The 19,803-nt window shown below is 41.6% G+C and overlaps 1 protein-coding gene across 1 annotated transcript; it reads right to left on the bottom strand.

Moving 5' to 3' along the window:
• Positions 1-240: 240 nt before the first annotated feature.
• Positions 241-18,827, bottom strand: LOC121536645 (gap junction gamma-1 protein). Its single transcript, XM_041844053.2, has 3 exons — positions 18,495-18,827; positions 3,812-4,979; positions 241-2,040 (listed from the first exon to the last, which is right to left on the bottom strand). The coding sequence occupies exons 2-3, from the start codon at positions 4,941-4,943 to the stop codon at positions 2,027-2,029; spliced, it is 1,146 nt and encodes a 381-aa protein (XP_041699987.1). The 5' UTR covers positions 4,944-4,979; positions 18,495-18,827; the 3' UTR covers positions 241-2,026.
• Positions 18,828-19,803: the final 976 nt, after the last annotated feature.

Here is a 19,803-nt window from a genome sequence, read left to right as displayed (position 1 = left end):
CTTCATAGGGCGTCATTTGCCAACATCCCAAAAATCATGATGGCCCGAAACATGTTAGGAACACTGCAGCTAGGAATTGCATCGATATGATCAGATCATTACTGTGAGTGCCAAGGTATGTTGTTTGCACATTTCAGTGTTCGTTTTGCAGACAGAAGTGTCCCCTATTACATAGGCTACATTATATACACCAGCCAAAATGCTGCATTACATACAATTTACAGATACCGGAGACATGAATTCATTAGAAAATGTTTATTTAAGAAATTGAGCAGAAAAATACTATTCATACAAAAGTATTTAAACAAATTGTTTGAGATGACAGTTGACACTTAATGGCACTGCTGATATAATGAGTGTGCACTGATGGCATCATAAGATCACATTCAAGGCAATGGGTCGTTTCAACCATAAAAAGATAACAATGATAACATTTACAACCGTCGCTGAGACTGCAGCATGGTGGTCATTATTAACGGCTTGAAGGCTTATGAATTTGACTTGCATCAATGCCTCAATAATGAACACTGAACCGAGCATAGATTTTGAATTGCATAGAGAACACAAAGCCACAAATCTACATGTCCCAATTTCAGGAGAAAACACACTGAACAAAACAATATAGAAAAATAACACTGAATTGTGGGGTACTTGAGTTGCTTTCTGAAAATGCTGATCGACAGATTAAATGCTTCGTTGTAGTGTATTTTCTTTACCAAAAAAATCTTGGGTCTCTCTGGGTCATGTTCAGTAGGCACAAATCGGGACGGGAGACATAGGCTACTGAAGAGGAATTACAGGAATTTATCCTGTAAGTATGAAAATGTATGCAGTCACTAACTGTAAGTCGCTCTGGATAAGAGTGTCTGCTAAATGACTAAAATGTAAAATGTATAAGAAGGCAGAATTACATTTTCAGTTTCAAAACATTGCTACGTTGTGCTCTACTGAACACGACCCGGAGTTCAACTGGTGTATGGCATAGATGAGTAACCCACAAATCGCGGATGGTCCTCAATGTGTAAAATAACTCCCAATCTGTTGAGCCCCTCAGTAAATGTAGACATCCGAAAAGACAGTGAACTTCATAGTTGTTACACTTAACAATTTGGCCATCGTGACCTTAAAGGCTTCATCGTTCACTTTCAAAGTGTCAATGTCGTCCAAACACTTTCCATATAAAACTAACAAAATGGAAGAAATCAGTATCAAAAGCATGTTTAACATTACCAGACAATATAACAATTTACATGAATTCAAGCATTACCCAGGTTTTTTATCCTCTGGATAAAGGTGCCAAAATAGGCTTCCAGTACCCAGATTTGGTAACAGTCATATTTATGGGAGGGGGGATTCATGATCAAAGTAGGTACTCTTTCTGCAAACTACATATTGCTGTGCTACAACTCAAATGTAACTGTTGTTTCTGGTGGTTGACCCAAAATAGTTAACCATTTGCTCATTGTAAGCTGTTGCACATGGACAATTATCACTTCTAATACCTCCAACTTTTACCATACCAGTTCACATCTCCAAACACTGACTCACCGTGGTTCCCTATTCCTCACAAAACACAAACATCAACTTTGACATGGATTTGCGACACACTTGGCTTGCCCATAACTTCTTGGAATGGCTGAAATGTAAACTCCAGTGTTAGGTTTAAGGCAAACATGAGATTGACCTCTCTAAACTCCAGCAAAGACGGAAAAACTACAAACAAAAGGAAATGGTCAACAAAAGAGCACTGCTACCCTGAGAGACGAATAGGAATGTTCTGAAAACAGTTTGTGGACACTCTGGATCTTCAGATGTGCTCAAGAATAGCTGGGTAGGAAGATGCTGCTCGTTCAGTTTGGCATGTTTCCCTTGAACGTTCACTGGCCTCAACACTGAAAGATAGATGGATTCATCCTCCTCGAGTCACATACACACAATACCTGTCCCCACACAATGCTCCCTGGTACCCCCACTGTCCCAGATGCAAGAATCTATCCTGAGAGGGCCAGGTGGGCCAATGATGAAGTTATGCTCGTAAACCTGAAAGCAAAATGGAAGAAGAAAAATGACGTCAGTTTTAGTAGACAATAAATTGAATCTATACACAACATCCATTCATTGATTCCATCTGCTATAGAATTAAAACATAGATACAGTGGGGGAAAAAAGTATTTAGTCAGCCACCAATTGTGCATGTTCTCCCACTTAAAAAGATGAGAGAGGCCTGTAATTTTCATCATAGGTACACGTCAACTATGACAGACAAATTGAGAAAAAAAAATCCAGAAAATCACATTGTAGGATTTTTTATGAATTTATTTGCAAATTATGGTGGAAAATAAGTATTTGGTCACCTACAAACAAGCAAGATTTCTGGCTCTCACAGACCTGTAACTTCTTCCTTAAGAGGCTCCTCTGTCCTCCACTCGTTACCTGTATTAATGGCACCTGTTTGAACTTGTTATCAGTATAAAAGACACCTGTCCACAACCTCAAACAGTCACACTCCAAACTCCACTATGGCCAAGACCAAAGAGCTGTCAAAGGACACCAGAAACAAAATTGTAGTCCTGCACCAGGCTGGGAAGACTGAATCTGCAATAGGTAAGCAGCTTGGTTTTAAGAAATCAACTGTGGGAGCAATTATTAGGAAATGGAAGACATACAAGACCACTGATAATCTCCCTCGATCTGGGGCTCCACGCAAGATTTCACCCCGTGGGGTCAAAATTATCACAAGAACGGTGAGGAAAAATCCCAGAACCACACGGGGGGACCTAGTGAATGACCTGCAGAGAGCTGGGACCAAAGTAACAAAGCCTACCATCAGTAACACACTACGCCGCCAGGGACTCAAATCCTGCAGTGCCAGACGTGTCCCCCTGCTTAAGCCAGTACATGTCCAGGCCCGTCTGAAGTTTGCTAGAGTGCATTTGGATGATCCAGAAGAGGATTGGGAGAATGTCATATGGTCAGATAATATTTTGGTAAAAACTCAACTCGTCGTGTTTGGAGGACAAAGAATGCTGAGTTGCATCCAAAGAACACCATACCTACTGTGAAGCATGGGGGTGGAAACATCATGCTTTGGGGCTGTTTTTCTGCAAAGGGACCAGGACGACTGATCCGTGTAAAGGAAAGAATGAATGGGGCCATGTATCGTGAGATTTTGAGTGAAAACCTCCTTCCATCAGCAAGGGCATTGAAGATGAAACGTGGCTGGGTCTTTCAGCATGACAATGATCCCAAACACACCGCCCGGGCAACGAAGGAGTGGCTTCGTAAGAAGCATTTCAAGGTCCTGGAGTGGCCTAGCCAGTCTCCAGATCTCAACCCCATAGAAAATCTTTGGAGGGAGTTGAAAGTCCGTGTTGCCCAGCGACAGCCCCAAAACATCACTGCTCTAGAGGAGATCTGCATGGAGGAATGGGCCAAAATACCAGCAACAGTGTGTGAAAACCTTGTGAAGACTTACAGAAAACGTTTGACCTGTGTCATTGCCAACAAAGGGTATATAACAAAGTATTGAGAAACTTTTGTTTTTGACCAAATACTTATTTTCCACCATAAGTTGCAAATCAATTCATTAAAAATCCTACAATGTGATTTTCTGGATTTATTTTTCTCAATTTGTCTGTCATAGTTGACGTGTACCTATGATGAAAATTACAGGCCTCTCTCATCTTTTTAAGTGGGAGAACTTGCACAATTGGTGGCTGACTAAATACTTTTTTTCCCCACTGTATACCACGCAAATTACTACTGAAGACATGTATTTACTTTGACGCATTGGCAGAGCCTAGCTACTCACCTTTCTCGCAGGTGCTGCTTTGCTTCTCCTGGGCAAAGTTGAGGCGGTTCTGCTCCACGGCCGTCCCGTTGGACTCTGGGCTGTTGCTCCGTGACGTGCTGCTGTTGTCCTCATTCTGGTAGGCCAGGTCCAGGTGCTGCTGGGCCAGCTTCAGATGCCTTCTTAGCCTCTCCAGCTCCCGCTGAGACGCCTCGTCCCCAAACGACTCACGGCCCGAGTCGCCCAGGTTGTAATCCAATCGCATGCCCTTGGGGTCCTTCTTCAGCGCTGTGTTGTAGCCCGGAGGAGCTGTGGGTACCTGGCGGCCACTTAGTGAGGGACGCTGACTGGCCAGTTGGTGGGGAGTTGGGGGGCGAGGACGAGGGCGGCAGTAACAGTCCCGTATGCCGCTATAACCCAGGTGGAGGATCTCCAGCACGGTGAAGAGCAGACAGAGGGCACTCACCGCATACATGATGAGCAGGAAGATGGTTTTCTCCGTGGGACGCGACACGAAGCAGTCCACTGTGTGTGGACAGGGTGAGCGCGTGCACATGTACGAGGGAGACACCTCCAGGCCGTAGAGGATGTACTGGCCGAACAGAAAGGAGACCTCGAAAGCAGCACGCGACAGCAGCTGGAACACGTACACCTTCATGAGGCCGTCGCGCTTGATGCGCCGGCGCCCGTCATGCTTCTTGCTAGGCTTCTCCTTCTTCTCCAACTCGATCTCCTCCGAGATCATGGGGTCCTCCTCGCCATTGTCCTCCGCCTCCTCGTAGTTCCGGTTGGTCCCTAGGCTCACCATGGGCATACTCTTCCCGCGGGGCCTGTACTCATCGTCGTCCATGCGGGCGATTTTGTGCATGGCGAAGCCCAGGTACATGATGGTGGGGGTGGTGATCATGATCACCTGGAAGACCCAGAAGCGGATGTGCGAGAGCGGTGCAAAGGCGTCGTAGCACACATTCTCGCAACCGGGTTGGTGGGTATTGCACACAAACTTGCTCTGTTCATCGTAGTAGATGGACTCGCCTCCCACAGCAGTCAACACAATGCGGAAGACGATGAGCAGCGTGAGCCAGATCTTGCCCACAAAGGTAGAGTGGTTGGATATCTCGTCCAGGAGACGCGTCAGGAAACTCCAGCTCATGGTGCATCCGGAGTGGGGGTAGAGGGACTCTCAGATCTATATGGGGGAAAGAGGGAGGAAAAATTAGCCTGAAAGCAAGGCAGTACCTAGAATCAATATCCTAAAATTATTGAATGTTTTACTATTTGATTTCTCAAGAAATGTGTCTAACCGGGCTCTACAGTGGCTTGCGATAGTATTCACCACCATTGGCATTTTTCCTATTTTGTTGCCTTACAACCTGGAATTAAAATGGATTTGTTGTGGGTTTGTATCGTTTGATTTACACAACATGCCTACCACTTTGAAGATGCAAAATATTTTTGGGGGTGAAGAAAATACATTTAAAAAATAACAGAACACTTGAGCGTGCATAACTATTCAACCTCCCCAAAGTCAATACTTTGTAGAGCCAACTTTTGCAGCAATTACAGCTGCAAGTCTCTTGGGGTATGTCTCTATAAGCGTGGCACATCTAGCCACTGGGATTTTTGCCCATTCTTCAAGGCAAAACTGCTCCAGCTCCTTCAAGTTGGATGGGTTCCGCTGGTGTACAGCAATCTTTAAGTCATACCACATATTCTCAATTGGATTGAGGTCTGGGCTTTGACTAGGCCATTCGAGTGTTGCTTTAGCAGTATGCTTAGGGTCATTGTCCTGCTGGAAGGTGAACCTCCGTCCCAGTCTCAAATCTCTGGAAGACTGAAACAGGTTTCCCCCAAGAATTTCCCTGTATTTAGCGCAATCCATCATTCCTTCAATTCTGACCAGTTTCCCAGTCCATCCCGATGAAAAACATCCCCACAGCATGATGCTGCCACCACAATGATAGTGTTCTCGGGGTGATGAGAGGTGTTGGGTTTGCGCCAGACATAGCGTTTTCTTTGATGGCCAAAAAGCTCAATTTTAGTCTCATCTGACCAGAGTACCTTCCATATGTTTGGGGAGTCTCCCACATGCCTTTTGGCGAACACCAAACATGTTCGCTTCTTTTTTTCTTTAAGCAATGGCTTTTTTCTGGCCACACTTCCGTAAGGCCCAGCTCTGTGGAGTGTACGGCTTAAAGTGGTCCTATGGACAGATACTCCAATCTCCGCTGTGGAGCTTTGCAGCTCCTTCAGGGTTATCTCGGGTTATCTTTGGTCTCTGTTGCCTCTCTAATTAATGCCCTCCTTGCCTGCCTGGAGTTTTGGTGGGCGAACCTCTCTTGGCAGGTTTGTTGTGGTGCCATATTCTTTCCATATTTTAATAATGGATTTAAAATGGTGCTCCGTGGGATGTTCAAATTTTCTGATATTTTTTTTTATAACCAAACCTTGTTCTGTACTTCTACACAACTTTGTCCCTGACCGGTTTGGAGAGCTCCTTGGTCTTCATGGTGCCACTTGCTTATTGGTGTTGCAGACTCTGGGGCCTTTCAGTGCAGGTATATATATATATATATATATATATATATACACATACACACACACACTGAGATCATGTGACACTTAGATTGCACACAGGTAGACTTTATTTAACTAATTATGTGACTTCTGAAGGTAATTGGTTGCACCAGATCTTATTTAGGGGCTTCATAGCAAAGGGGGTTTCCGTTATGCATTTTTTTTTTTTTTTTGAAACCAGTTATTTTTTTTATTTCACTTCACCAATTTGGACTACTTTGTCTAGGTCCATAACATGAAATCCAAATAAAAATATATTTAAATGACAGGTTGTAATGCAACAAAATAGGGAAAACGCCAAGGGGGCTGAATACTTTTGCAAGGCACTGTATAATGACATCAGCCTCAACTGCCAGGAAGCGTGCAGCACATTGCTGAACAATGATGAGAGGGATTCCTCTTCAGTACGAGAGTTTGCAACAGTGTGTGAGCCAAAGATAAAATCAGATTCAGTGCCCACAAATACTACAATATGGAAACTGCCAAAATAATGAATATAAGAACTCTTGCCTGCAGAGGAGCAGTACGTTAACTACACCAACAAACTGAAGTGTGTAGATGTGTTATACGCCTGCCTGTACTAATAAAAAGATAAATGTGTCTCTGGTGATGAAGGCCTTTTTCGGTTTGACAGTGTAGGCCTCTTTTTCTATGGAAGAGGACAACAATGTGGTGATCCATCAGCAAGATATCACTAATGTCCACCAGATGGCATTAACAGCAATGTAAGTGTCTCAAAGACTGCTCAGTGGATAATGTACGTTTTCACTCTTGAGAAGGCACATGTTCCCCCAAAGATCTCATGCAAAATGACTATATCACTAGGCGCCAACTAGAATGTTTTATCTCATTAAAACAGCTGTAAGACTAAATCATGTACCAGCTTGAAATTCTAAGCTTGGGCTTCTTCTTATTTGTGACAAAAAACATCTAGGGCTACAAACTCACTCCCTTGTTATATAAGGCAGCTAAGGCTGCGTTTACACAGGCAGCCCAATTCTGATATTTTTTTCTGCGACCAATCCCATTAGATCTTTTCATATCAGATATTTTTCAGAGCTGATCTTTTGATTTTGATTTATTAGGATCCCCATTAGCAGAAGCCAACGGCAACAGCTAGTCTTACTGGGGTCCGACACATGACGAAAAAGATATAACAGACAAAAGAGTTTACAATTGACAGACAGTACCAGTCAAAAGTTTGGACACGCCTACTCATTCAAGGGTTTTTCTTTATTTTTACTATTTTCTACATTGTAGAATAATAGTGAAGACATCAAAACTATGAAAAAACACATTTGGAAACATGTCGTAACCAAAAAAAGTGTTTAACAAATCAAAATGTATTTTATATTTGAGATTCTTCAAATAGCCACCCTTTGCCTTGATGACAGCATTGCACACTCTTGGCATTCTCTCAACCAGCTTCACCTTGAATGCTTTTCCAACAGTCTTGAAGTACCCTTACACAACCTTGGCCCAAGCAAGTCTCTTCTTCTTATTGGTGTCCTTTAGTAGTGGTTTCTTTGCAGCAATTCGACCATGAAGGCCTGATTCACGCAGTCTCCTCTGAACAGTTGATGTTGAGATGTGTCTGTTACTTGAACTCTTTGAAGCATTTATTTGGCCTGCAATCTGAGGTGCAGTTAACTCTAATGAAGTTATTCACGCAGCAGAGGTAACTCTGGCTCTTCCTTTTCTGTGGCGGTCCTCATGAGAGCCAGTTTCATTCATCATAGTTTCATCATAGCTCAGCTGGTAGAGCACGGCGCTTGTAACGCCAAGGTAGTGGGTTCGATCCCCGGGACCACCCATACACACAAAAAAAAAAAATAATAATGTATGCACGCATGACTGTAAGTCGCTTTGGATAAAAGCGTCTGCTAAATGGCATATTATTATTATTATTATGATTTTTGCGACTGCACTTGAAGAATCTTTAAAAGTTCTTGAAATTTTCAGGATTGACTGACCTTCATGTCTTTTAGTAATGATGGACTGTCATTTCTCTTTGCTTATTTGAGCTGTTCTTGCCATAATATGGACTTGGTTCACCAAATAGGGCTATCTTCTGTATACCAACCCTACCTTGTCACAACACAACTGATTGGCTCAAACGCATTATTTAAAGAAATTCCACAAACTAACTTTTAACAAGGCACACCGGTTAAATAAAATGCATTCCAAGTGACTACCTCAGGAAGCTGGTTGAGAGAAAGCCAAGAGTGTGCAAAGCTTTCATCAACGCAAAGGGTGGCTACTTTGAAGAATCTCAAATATATTTCGATTTGCTTTAAAAAAAAAAATGGGTTACTACATGATTCCATATGTGTTATTTCATAGTTTTGATGTCTTCACTATTATTGTACAATGTAGAAAATAGTAAAAATAAAGACAAACCCTGGAATGAGTAGGTGTGTCCAAACATTTGACTGGTACTGTACATTAAAAAACATTAACATGTACTGTGTGTGCATATATCAGTTACACATACGTCAGTACATACACACAACAAGTAGGTCACATGGGGGAGAGGCATTGTGCTGTGAGGTGTTGCTTTATTTGTTGTTTTTTTAAACCAGGTTTGCTGTTCACTTGCACTATATAAGATGGAAGGAGTTCCATGCACTCATGGCTCTGTATAATTCCTTGAATTTGTTATTGACCTGGAGACTGTGAAAAGACCCCTGGTGGCATGTCTGGTGGGGTAAGTGTGTGTGTAAATTGACCATGCAAAGAATTTGGAATTTCAAACACTTTCTTATCAAAACAAGAAGTGACGCAGTCAGTCTTTCCTCAACTCTTAGCCAAGAGAGACTGGCATGCATAGTATTAATATTAGCCCTCTGATTACAAATGAAGAGCAAGACATGCCACTCTGTTCTGGGCAAACTGCAGCTTAACTAGGTCTTTCTTTGCAGCTCTTGACCATATGACTGGACAATAATCAAGATAAGATTAAACTAGAGCCTGCAGGACTTGCTTTGTGGAGTGTAGTGTCAAAACAGCAGAGCATCTCTTTATTACGGACACACCTCTCCCGTCTTTACAACCATTGAATCAACACTGAATAAAAATATAAACGCAACATGTAAAGTGTTGGTCCCATGTTTCATGTGCTGAAATATAAGATCCCAGAAATGTTTTATACGCACAAAAAGCTTATTTCTCTCAGATTTTGTTCACAAATTTGTTTACATCCCTGTTAGTCAGCATTTCTCCTTTGCCAAGATAATCCATCCACCTGACAGCTGTGGCATATCAAGAAGCTGATTAAACAGCATGATCATTGCACAGGTGCACCTTGTGTTGGGGACAATAAAAGGCCACTCTAAAATGAGCAGTTTTGTCACACAACACAATGCCACAGATGTCTCAAGTTTTGAGGGAGCGTGCAATTGGGGGTCCTGAGGAGTATTTCTGTCTGTAACAAAACCCTTTTGTGGGGAAAAACTAATTCTGATTGGCTGGGCCTGGCTCACCCATTGCGTCACCCCTGCCCAGTCATGTAAAATCCATAGAATAGAGACTAATGAATTTTGACTGATTTCCTTATATGAACTGTAACTTCAAATCTTTGAAATTGTTGCATGTTGCGTTTATTGTTCGGTGTATGTATTTGATTTTTTTTTTTTAAAGGGACACTTTTGGTTTCCTTAGCCTGTAAGCAGTCTATGAACAATGTATTACAGTAGGCAGGTTTCCATTGTGGGTTCGATTCCCACGTGGAACCAGTACCTGCTAAATGACTAAAATGTAAATATACTACATATTCTATCCATATACTGTTGATATTGTCTACAAATACATAGTGCATTCGGAAAGTATTCAGACCCCTTGACTTTCTCCACATTTTGTTATGTTACAGCCTTATTCTAAAATGGATTAAATTGTTTTTCCCCCATCATCAATCTACACACAATACCCCATAATGACAAAGCGAAAACAGGTTTAGACATTTCTGCAAATGTATAAAAAAATACGTAAATAACTTTTTACATAAGTATTCAGACCCTTTGCTATGAGACTCGAAATTGAGCTCAGGTGCATCCTGTTTCCATTGATCATCCTTGAGATGTTTCTACAACTTGATTGGAGTCCACCTGTGGTAAATTCAATTGATTGGACATGATTTGGAAAGGAACACACCTGTCTATAAAAAGGTCCCACAGTTGACAGTGCATGTCAGAGCAAAAACCAAGCAGAGGTTGAAGGAATTGTCCATAGAGCTCCGAAACAGGATTGTGTCGAGGCACAGATCTGGGGAAGGGTACCAAAACATTTCTGCAGCATTGAAGGTCCCCAATAACACAGTGGCCTACATCATTCTTAAATGGAAGAAGTTTGGAACCACCAAGACTCTTCCTAGAGCTGGCTGCCCGGCCAAACTGAGCAATTGGGGGAAAAGGGCCTTGGTCAGGGAGGTGACCAAGAACCTGATGGTCACTCTGACAGAGCTCCAGAGTTCCTCTGTGGAGATGGTTGTCCTTCTGGAAGGTTCTCCCATCTCTGCAGCACTCCACCAATCAGGCCTTTATGGTAGACTGGCCAGACGAAAGCCAATCCTCAGTAAAAGGCACGACTGCCCGCTTGGAGTTTGCCAAAAGGCACATGAAGGACTCTCAGACCATGAGAAACAAGATTCTCTGGTCTGATGAAACCAAGATTGAACTCTTTGGCCTGAATGCCAAGCCTCACGTCTGGCCACGTCTGTAGGTCTACAATCTTGTCCCTGACATCCTTGGAGAGCTCCTTGGTCTTGGCCATGGTGGAGAGTTTGAAATCTGATTGATTGATTTCTTCTGTGGACAGGTGTCTTTTATACAGGTAACAAACTGAGATTAGGAGCACTCCCTTTAAGAGTGTGCTCCTAATCTCAGCTCGTTACCTGTATAAAAGACACATGGGAGCCAGAAATCTTTCTGATTGAGAGGGGGTCAAATACTTATTTCCCTCATTAAAATGCAAATCAATTTATAATATTCTGTCTCTCACTGTTCAAATAAACCTACCATTAAAATTATAGACTGATCATTTCTTTGTCAGTTGGCAAACGTACAAAATCAGCAGGGGATCAAATAGTTGTTTCCCTCACTGTATGTGTGTGTGTACTCCGGACTCCGACATTGCTCGTCCTAATATTTCTAAATTCCATTATTTTACTTTTTAGATGTGTGTATTGTTGTGTATTTTAGATATTACCGCGCTGTTGGAGCTAGGAACTCAAGCATTTCGCTACAACCGTAATAACATCTGCTAAATATGTGTATGCAACCAATAACTTTTTAATTGAATAATTTTCCCCACACTGCTCAAAAAGACAAAAACATGTTTCCCTGACAAACCATCTACTACTTTTTCCTTCACGTGAATCCATCTAAATTCTCCCTTCCATTCTTCCCTGTATTGCACTTGCAGTTTCTGTGGGCCATTATAATTAACTGCAGCATTCTCCTCTACCCTGGCTGTCTCTGTTGCTGCAGTCACTGTCTCAGTCTCATTTGCAGAGGGGTTAAAGAACCCTAGTAGTGTTCTTTGTGTTAATTGACTCGTCATTGTTTATCTTGACTAGACATTCCATTCATTCATTCATTCAAGCTTTTCCCTTTTAAAATTCCTGTGGTTTAAACGTAACCTAGCAACGGAAATGCCACTGACAGCTACTCCCGCCACACACACAGGCAGAGCGAAAGCTTATGGTTTGGACAGTTTGGAAGATGGATGAGATATTTCAGATAATCACAGCGAGTCTATTTAAATATAAACATTTGGAACTTAAAATCGAATGTCATGTCAGTGCACCTACGTTTTCAGTACACTTTTATCTGCCTTTAAATGTCTTTCTGCGTGAAAAACGCAGAATTCTGCATTAAAGCAAACTCTGAAATCAAAATAAGGATTACCCAGCAATAAAGAAATAAATAACCCACTGCTGGGTCAAAAATACATGCAAAACAGCAACACAGCAAAAGAGTAAAAAGTAGGGGTGTAACGGTACATGTATTCCGACCGTTCAGTCCGCACTGTGAACCCGAATGAATACATTACAAATAAAAATTAAACATACTAAATAAAAACACTAGGCATAGGCTATGTGCCTACGCTGCATTGTAGGACTGCCTCGAGTAAATCTTGAAAAAACATTTCAGCCTTTTCCGTTAAAACAACTACAACCTATGTGCACGTTGTAATAAAAATGATCATCTTAATTGGTGCATTTCAAAATGTCAATTTGTGAGGCGCAGCAGGGAAGTAGCTTTGTACCATGGCGAGTTGTGGGGTCGTTAAACCAGAAGTGCAGGATCCGCCATCGTTTCAAATCTCCAGTTTGGGAACATTTTGCCTTCCCAGTAGATTACAACAGCGATGGACAGAGAGTTGTTGATAAAACGTTAACAGTATTTCGCCACGATCAACTAGAATAGGCTATGCAGCTGCCAACACCTCAAATATGCTGACACATTTATGCCGACGTCACCTCAGTACACCGGAGCAAGACTGAAACACAAAGATAAAACATCCTCTCCCTTGGCAGCTGATTCTGCCGGGCCAAAGAAATTACAAGAGTGATAGGTAGGCTGTTTATATTTATTTAGTCTTTGGTTTATAGCCACCCAATCTCAGTGGTTGAGAATAGGTGGATTCAGCACCTCGTAAAAGTGCTCGAGCCACGTTACGAAATTCCCTCTTGCATTTTTGTTTTTGCAAACTTTACCCTGTAAAGCTTTAAATTAAATTGGCCACTGCATCCTGTGTTGTGCTTACTTAACAGTGAAAACCCATCACATTACCACGGAGTGGGAGATGTACTGTGCTACAGACACACCCCCTTCATGAGAGTCACAAGCACTCATCTGGCACTGAAGCAGGCAGTGTCATGGTGCGTTCGTAAACAAGAGGGAATTTACAACATACAACTGGGACAAAATCCATTTGAACGGCCCTCAAGCTGGTAATTGCTAGTGGGAAACTCGTCTATCATCCTGAGCACCCACTTCTCCCACATGGTGACCTCTGACGTCACCTACTAAGGAAAAGGCATCGCCTCTATAACAGCATTTTCTGCAGTTAAATGCAACAAAATATTACTTTTAAAAAGCAATCTTTTAAAGTTGTTTTACAAGCATGAAAGCTGTACTTTTAGTTTATGACACAGCAACTAATTGGTATTTACGACTTCACAACTGTGCATGCTTCAACTTTGAAAAGTCGATTTAATTACACTTTCCTGTGGATATATTGTCTCACATTCCTACCTGCAAAAAGGACCAACCGCGCAGACAACCGGTAAAGTTAAAATATAATATTGTAGAGGTCGTGAGAGGACACTTTCCTGATCCAAGCAACCTTGGCAAAAACAACAAAATATATTACAAATTTCTTGATTTATCTTACATTAATTCTAAGATAAATGTACACTTTTGAGGCTGTGTACACACTGTACAAAACATTAGGAACACCTGCTCTTTCCATGACATAGGCTGACCAGGTGAATCCAGGTGAAAGCTATGATCCCTTATTGATGTCACCTGTTAAATCCAGCTTGAGCAAACCGAACCCCCCCTTCCCAGATAGCATATGAACAGGTCATAAGCCATGGCAAAAATGTGTATAATAGAAGAATATTAGCTTTACGTTTTCAAAATTCTCTCAGCCTCATTGCAAAATGTGTAGAATAGCATGAGATTAACGTTAAAAACAGCAGACCCCAGACCTTGCAGGGGGCCCTGCGAAACACCACTGCCTGCAGTGGCACAAAGTCAATTTCTGCAGCATGAGACGAGCTAAATTAAATGTAAAAGGCTTTGAAAATAAAAAGCTTGCTGTACGCTCAGTGCTCCATTGACATTTGTCAACTACTTTCTGGTGGAATGTATATATTATGAATGTATTCATTAAAGCAACATTTTCCATTTAGATGTGTTGTTCCTTGCCTTACTGTGTTGGCAACCGGTTTATGAAAGCAATAAGGCACCTCGGGGCTTAGTGGTATATGGCCTATATACCACAGCTAAGGGCTGTATGCAGGCACTCCGCGTTGCGCTTAAGTACAACCCTTAGCCGTGGTATATAAGCCATATACCACACACCCTCGGGCATTATAGCTTAAGTATTTTCAGTGAATTAACTTTTCAATTGTGCCCCCAAATCGTTATGAAAATCTGAACATATATGCCTGCAATTCTACATCACGAGCATTGTAACCACAGCAGCTTCATCCAGGAGATCCATAATCTTTCTGCCACAGCACTGTGAACCGCAGCAGATTGTAGCTTCGTGATTGGTTTAGTAAGGGACCGGGACCAAGGCGATTAGAGTGGACTTCAGACAAGGCAGACTGGACAGGCAAGATCATTCTACGTGCTGATCAAAGTCTATGAACTCAATTGTCAAAAGAGCAGCACGGCAACTTAAGTGCTGTTTTGTAAACATAAACGTCAATAAATAAATTTGCAGTTACACATGTCCCAGAACGCTTCCTTATGACAGCATGTGATAATAGGCTATAGCATACTACTACTGATTTATTCTAGGGTTGGGCGGTATTCAGATTTTCATATCGTCATACCGTCCTTCTCTCATGCCAGGATTTATGTATGGTATTATCAGCTTTGTACACAAGGGGGTGCCACCCACAAAAAAGGGCCATTGGGCGTCTATTACCAAAATGCTAGAAAACTTAGCACAAGTAATAGCGAATTTCCATGGAGGCTGCTAGCTAAGTATGCTAAAGAATGAAAACGAAAATAAACGCATTGCAAAGACAGGCAATCCAGCTACCGAATGTCATTTTTGGTGAGTCTGGACATTTACAAGCAAATGTTAATGAGAGACATTGTGCAAATGAACAAAGTTTTGACGCATGCTTGTCTGAAGGAAGAACAGTACTGGCTCTGGAGCAGCATGTGTACAAGCTGTGTCTGTGTGGAGTCTAGAGTTGCTAGGGCAACGGGCCTGCCTGATCTGCTCGGAGAAGATGGGGGAGGAGCAGACAGGCCGAGAACTGCGAGGAGAAAGAAATGCTAGGAAATCCAAAGATAGCAGTGGCAGCTGTACAGATAACTCATCCAAAGGGCTTTGACTTCTCAAACATGGCAGAAAGCTAACACAATATGATGCCCCATCACCTTATTAACTCAGCCACTTAGATAACTAGCAAGTTAAAATAGGGGTTGCGTTAACGCAGAATTCTTCATTTTTCACACAGGAAAAAATTCAAACCAGCATATCAAATATCTTGCTGTGTTTTGTAAATGCATAACTAAGATGCTTCTATTGTAATTTCTGCTCAGCATCAGACTAATTTTGTGCTTCAGTTGCACTTCTCCACTCAGATGAGAATTTACGACCATGCTCTGACTGATGTATTGCAACTTTTCTCCAGTGCTTTTCTCAGTGTAGCCAGCCTACTTTTCTCCAGTGCTTTTCTCAGTGTAGCCAGCCTACTTTTCTCTGATAAAATGCTAGATTAACTTTAAGAAAAAAAATTGGAAATGTAGCTTGCTACATTCTTTCTATGATAAACAGAAATATGACGTCCATGCATTGTTTTTTCAAAAAAAAATGACCTTGCTTTTTAATTGTATGCTCACCTACTTGTGTTGCTGTAAGCCAAATAGCACTGCACTCCTGTTGTCATCTGATGAAAAGCCATTTTCTGCCGAATGTGTTGCTAATGTATTTTCTGTGAAGGAAAACTATAGTTGCACGTCCCTGATCACTCTATTTAAGCAACAACAACAAAAAACTTGACTCAACATAAAACGCGACCCCTGTCACACCACTGGACTCACCTGCTCCTGCTTTCTCCCTTTGTGCTATTTAAGAACAAACACGGGACTGGCTGAACTGGCTGGCTGAACTGTTCTGGGGAACTACAGTAAGCTTCATAATACAAAATAATGTGACAGGTGAAATTTAGAACGCGATCTGCTTTATCTTCTAACTTTTTGCACAAGTTGACTGCAGCTATTTACTTCAAAAGTAGCTACAAATATAAAAATGTATCGAAAAACGTATAATAAATAGTTAAGGTAATAAGGGTATTGAAAAACCATCCCGTGGCCATTTCCAAATACCCTGGTATATACGGTATACCACCCAAGTCTAATTGAATCCACCACTTGCATTAGCCCAGATCCATAAGCTACATTATATTCACCTTGTTTGGTCATTGGCAATTTAGCAGTAGATTAATTAGGCTGTAACAATAAAAAGGCACATTTAGCATGAATTTCGGTAGGGTGACCTGATAACTGTATTATCAACATAATTTTGCCCAAACAGATTGTGAACCCAAATGTGTAACTGATTCTAGTGTGGGGACAATACATTGATTGATTGAGATATATACACATTGATTGATTGAGATGTGTGTAATATATATATATATATATATATATATATATATACATACACACACACAAAAGTATATGGACACCCCTTCAAATTAGTGGATTCGGCTATTTCAGACACGCCCGTTGCTGACAGGTCTATAAAATTGAACACACCACCATGCAATCTCCATAGACAAACACTGGCAGTAGAATGGCCTTACTGAAGAGCTCAGTGACTCAACGTGGCACCGTCATAGGATGCCACCTTTCCAACAAGTCAGTTGGTCAAATTTTAAATTGCTCCTAGACGTTTCCACTTCACAATAACAGCACTTACAGTTGACCGGGGCAGCTCTAGCAGGGCAGAAATTTGACGAACAGACTTGTTGGAAAGGTGGCATCCTATGACGGTGCCACGTTGAAAGTCACTGAGCTCTTCAGTAAGGCCATTCTACTGCCAATGTTTGTCTATGGAGATGGCATGGCTGTGTGCTCGATTTTATCCACCTGTCAGTAACAGTTTTTTGAAGGGGTGTCCACATACTTTTGTATATATAGTGTACCTCTAGGTGGAATTTCCAACGGTCCTATTTTAAAGGGATCGTTCACCCAAATTAATTCCATATTTACATGTTGGTTTCTTATGAACAAGGAGAGATTAATATTGGCATCTAACTAATTCAATGTCCCCCAGTTACCATATTCTAAATTTCATGCCCAAATAATCTCAAAGTAACTTCAAACCAAGTTATCGAGTTGAGTGTTTATTCAACTTTAAAAGAATCCTAAATACACCTGACCTGGTGATTTGTTAAACATTTTTATTCCACCCATGTGCCTAAAACCCCCGCTAGGGGTGATAGCATTGACATTCACGATAAGAAACCTCACTCCAAGTTATCTTCAAAACTTGGCACCCCTGATAAAATATGAAAATATTACATGTCATGTCTCAAAATCGATATCTTACCTCTACTGTTATATTGTTTTATTTTATATGAAAGATGACGAGTTCAATGGTAGGTTGAGCCTGTATGTAGCCTTAATTCTCGCACAGTATACAGACTAGCTGACGCGATTTTCCAGATTTTTGACCACTTTTCTATGGTCTCCATTGATTTAGACGCCCTATTTTTGACCATCCTACAAGGGTAACAACTCCAATAAGTGTTTAACGTATTATGACCATTGGTTTTCTTAGAGGATTATCACAATTAACATATTTACCCATTGGTCAAAAGATGCGGTTTTGATCGGACACCCCCTGGGTCCCTCAAACTCAACTCTGGACCTCGAAGCCAGTTCCACCGCATTAAAAAAAAAAAAAAAAATGTTTCCCTATAAATCAGGGATTGGTGTGTGCAATTAATTATCAGATAGAACAGAAATCCAGCAGGCTCCAGACCTCGTAGGGTAAGAGTTGAGTATCCCTGCCCTAGGTGATGAAATCCGCATTCTACTGCTTCCATCACCTTCACACAATGAAGGAACAAACTACTGTACATTCAATACTATCTATTGGTTAGCTAGCTATTTAGCTAAATAGCTCTAGTAGCACTAATCAAACAATAGACCGATTTGCTAGCTAAACTAGCTAGCTACTTATCTGTACCAAATGTTAAACGCAGTACATTTGGAGAAAAACTATTGCTTCAAGCAGCCAGCAACCAAAAGCTAAGCGTATACAACTACGTTAACGTAGCTAACGCACAACATTTGTCAAATGAAAAACAGCCTGGACACAAATTAATGCTCCGTTTTGTTGGTTGATAAACGTTTATTAATCTTACCTTGAAGCCAACTCCGTTTCTCAATTCCTCGAATTGAGCCTGTAGTCGAAACCCCAACAAAATTCTGAGCACTTTTCCCTCTTTCTCTCTACAATAGACAAAAGGCTCACTAGTTACCCCATGCGATTGGCTAGAGCATGTGACCCCCTCTCCTCCGTCGGGGTTGTAGAAAAATACGGGGGGAGACAAAGAACATCCCCAAATCCACTCCACCCCCTATTCAGGACCTTCTCGTCAAATCTGAGACAAGGATGGTCGACATTCTTCATTCATGATGCAATCATCATAACCTTAGTCGTATATTCGAGTTTTTCATATACACTTCGATACATTGTGCCCCAGCAGCCAGCCACCGAAACAGGTTTAGCCTTGTGAGTACATTTACATTTTAGTCATATAGCAGACGCTCTTATCCAGAGCGACTTACAGTTAGTGAGTGCATACATTTTCATACTGCCCCCCCGTGGGAAACGAACCCACAACCCTGGCGTTGCAAGCGCTATGCTCTACCAACTGAGCTACAGGGGACTACCCTGCCGTTTACTTTGCAACTAAAAGACAGCATTGCAATTTCTCAAGAAATAATGTCCTTCTCCTGAGTTCATAGCCTGTGGCTAGCCTGGAAGTGAGGGAATGTGAATTTGATCAATGTATTCTCACAATAAACTATGTCCAGAATTAATAAGAATCTTCTAACTATCATATATCCAAAATGTAGAATTTGTACACATCTGTCATAATGAAATGTAGGCACCCCTATGATAGAGATTTCAGAAAAAATCATGGCAATTTATTTTTGTGACTTTTCTGTTAGACATGCTGTGACAACAGCCTAGTCATGCTATGATACATTCTTAAAGTCTGCTGAGTTTTGCCTGCATGCTGGTGATGTGGGCATTTGAGATGGGCTACAATCCTCATTGTTGTGGGATGTACAGCCACAAGCCCCCAGCTGTTATGTGGCACATAGCCTTCCTGTTGGAGTTGGCATTCAGATGTTGTTGTTATTTGATACTTTTCCTCCTTCTTCACACTTTCTTTGGCAAGACGGGGGAGGGAATAGGGCAGCGCACAATTGGCCCAGCGTTGTCCGGGTTTGGCTGGTGTAGGCCGTCATTGTAAATAAGAATTTGTTCTTAACTGACTTGCCTAGTTAAAAATAATTTTAAAAAAAACTTCCTCCCAGACTAGCTTCCATATAACCTTTTATCCTCCAGTGTCATCAGTTGGCACCCTCAGGAAGTAAGTCATATGCACTTCACAGTCTTCTGTGAGGTGGAGATGCTGATTCCTGGGAGAAAAAAAAGTG

This window comes from Coregonus clupeaformis, chromosome 23 (assembly GCF_020615455.1).
Source record: "Coregonus clupeaformis isolate EN_2021a chromosome 23, ASM2061545v1, whole genome shotgun sequence".
Classification (NCBI taxonomy): Eukaryota; Metazoa; Chordata; class Actinopteri; order Salmoniformes; family Salmonidae; genus Coregonus; species Coregonus clupeaformis.
The sequence above is the reverse complement of the archived record's forward strand: the minus strand, read 5'-3'. Positions and strand labels throughout refer to the sequence as shown.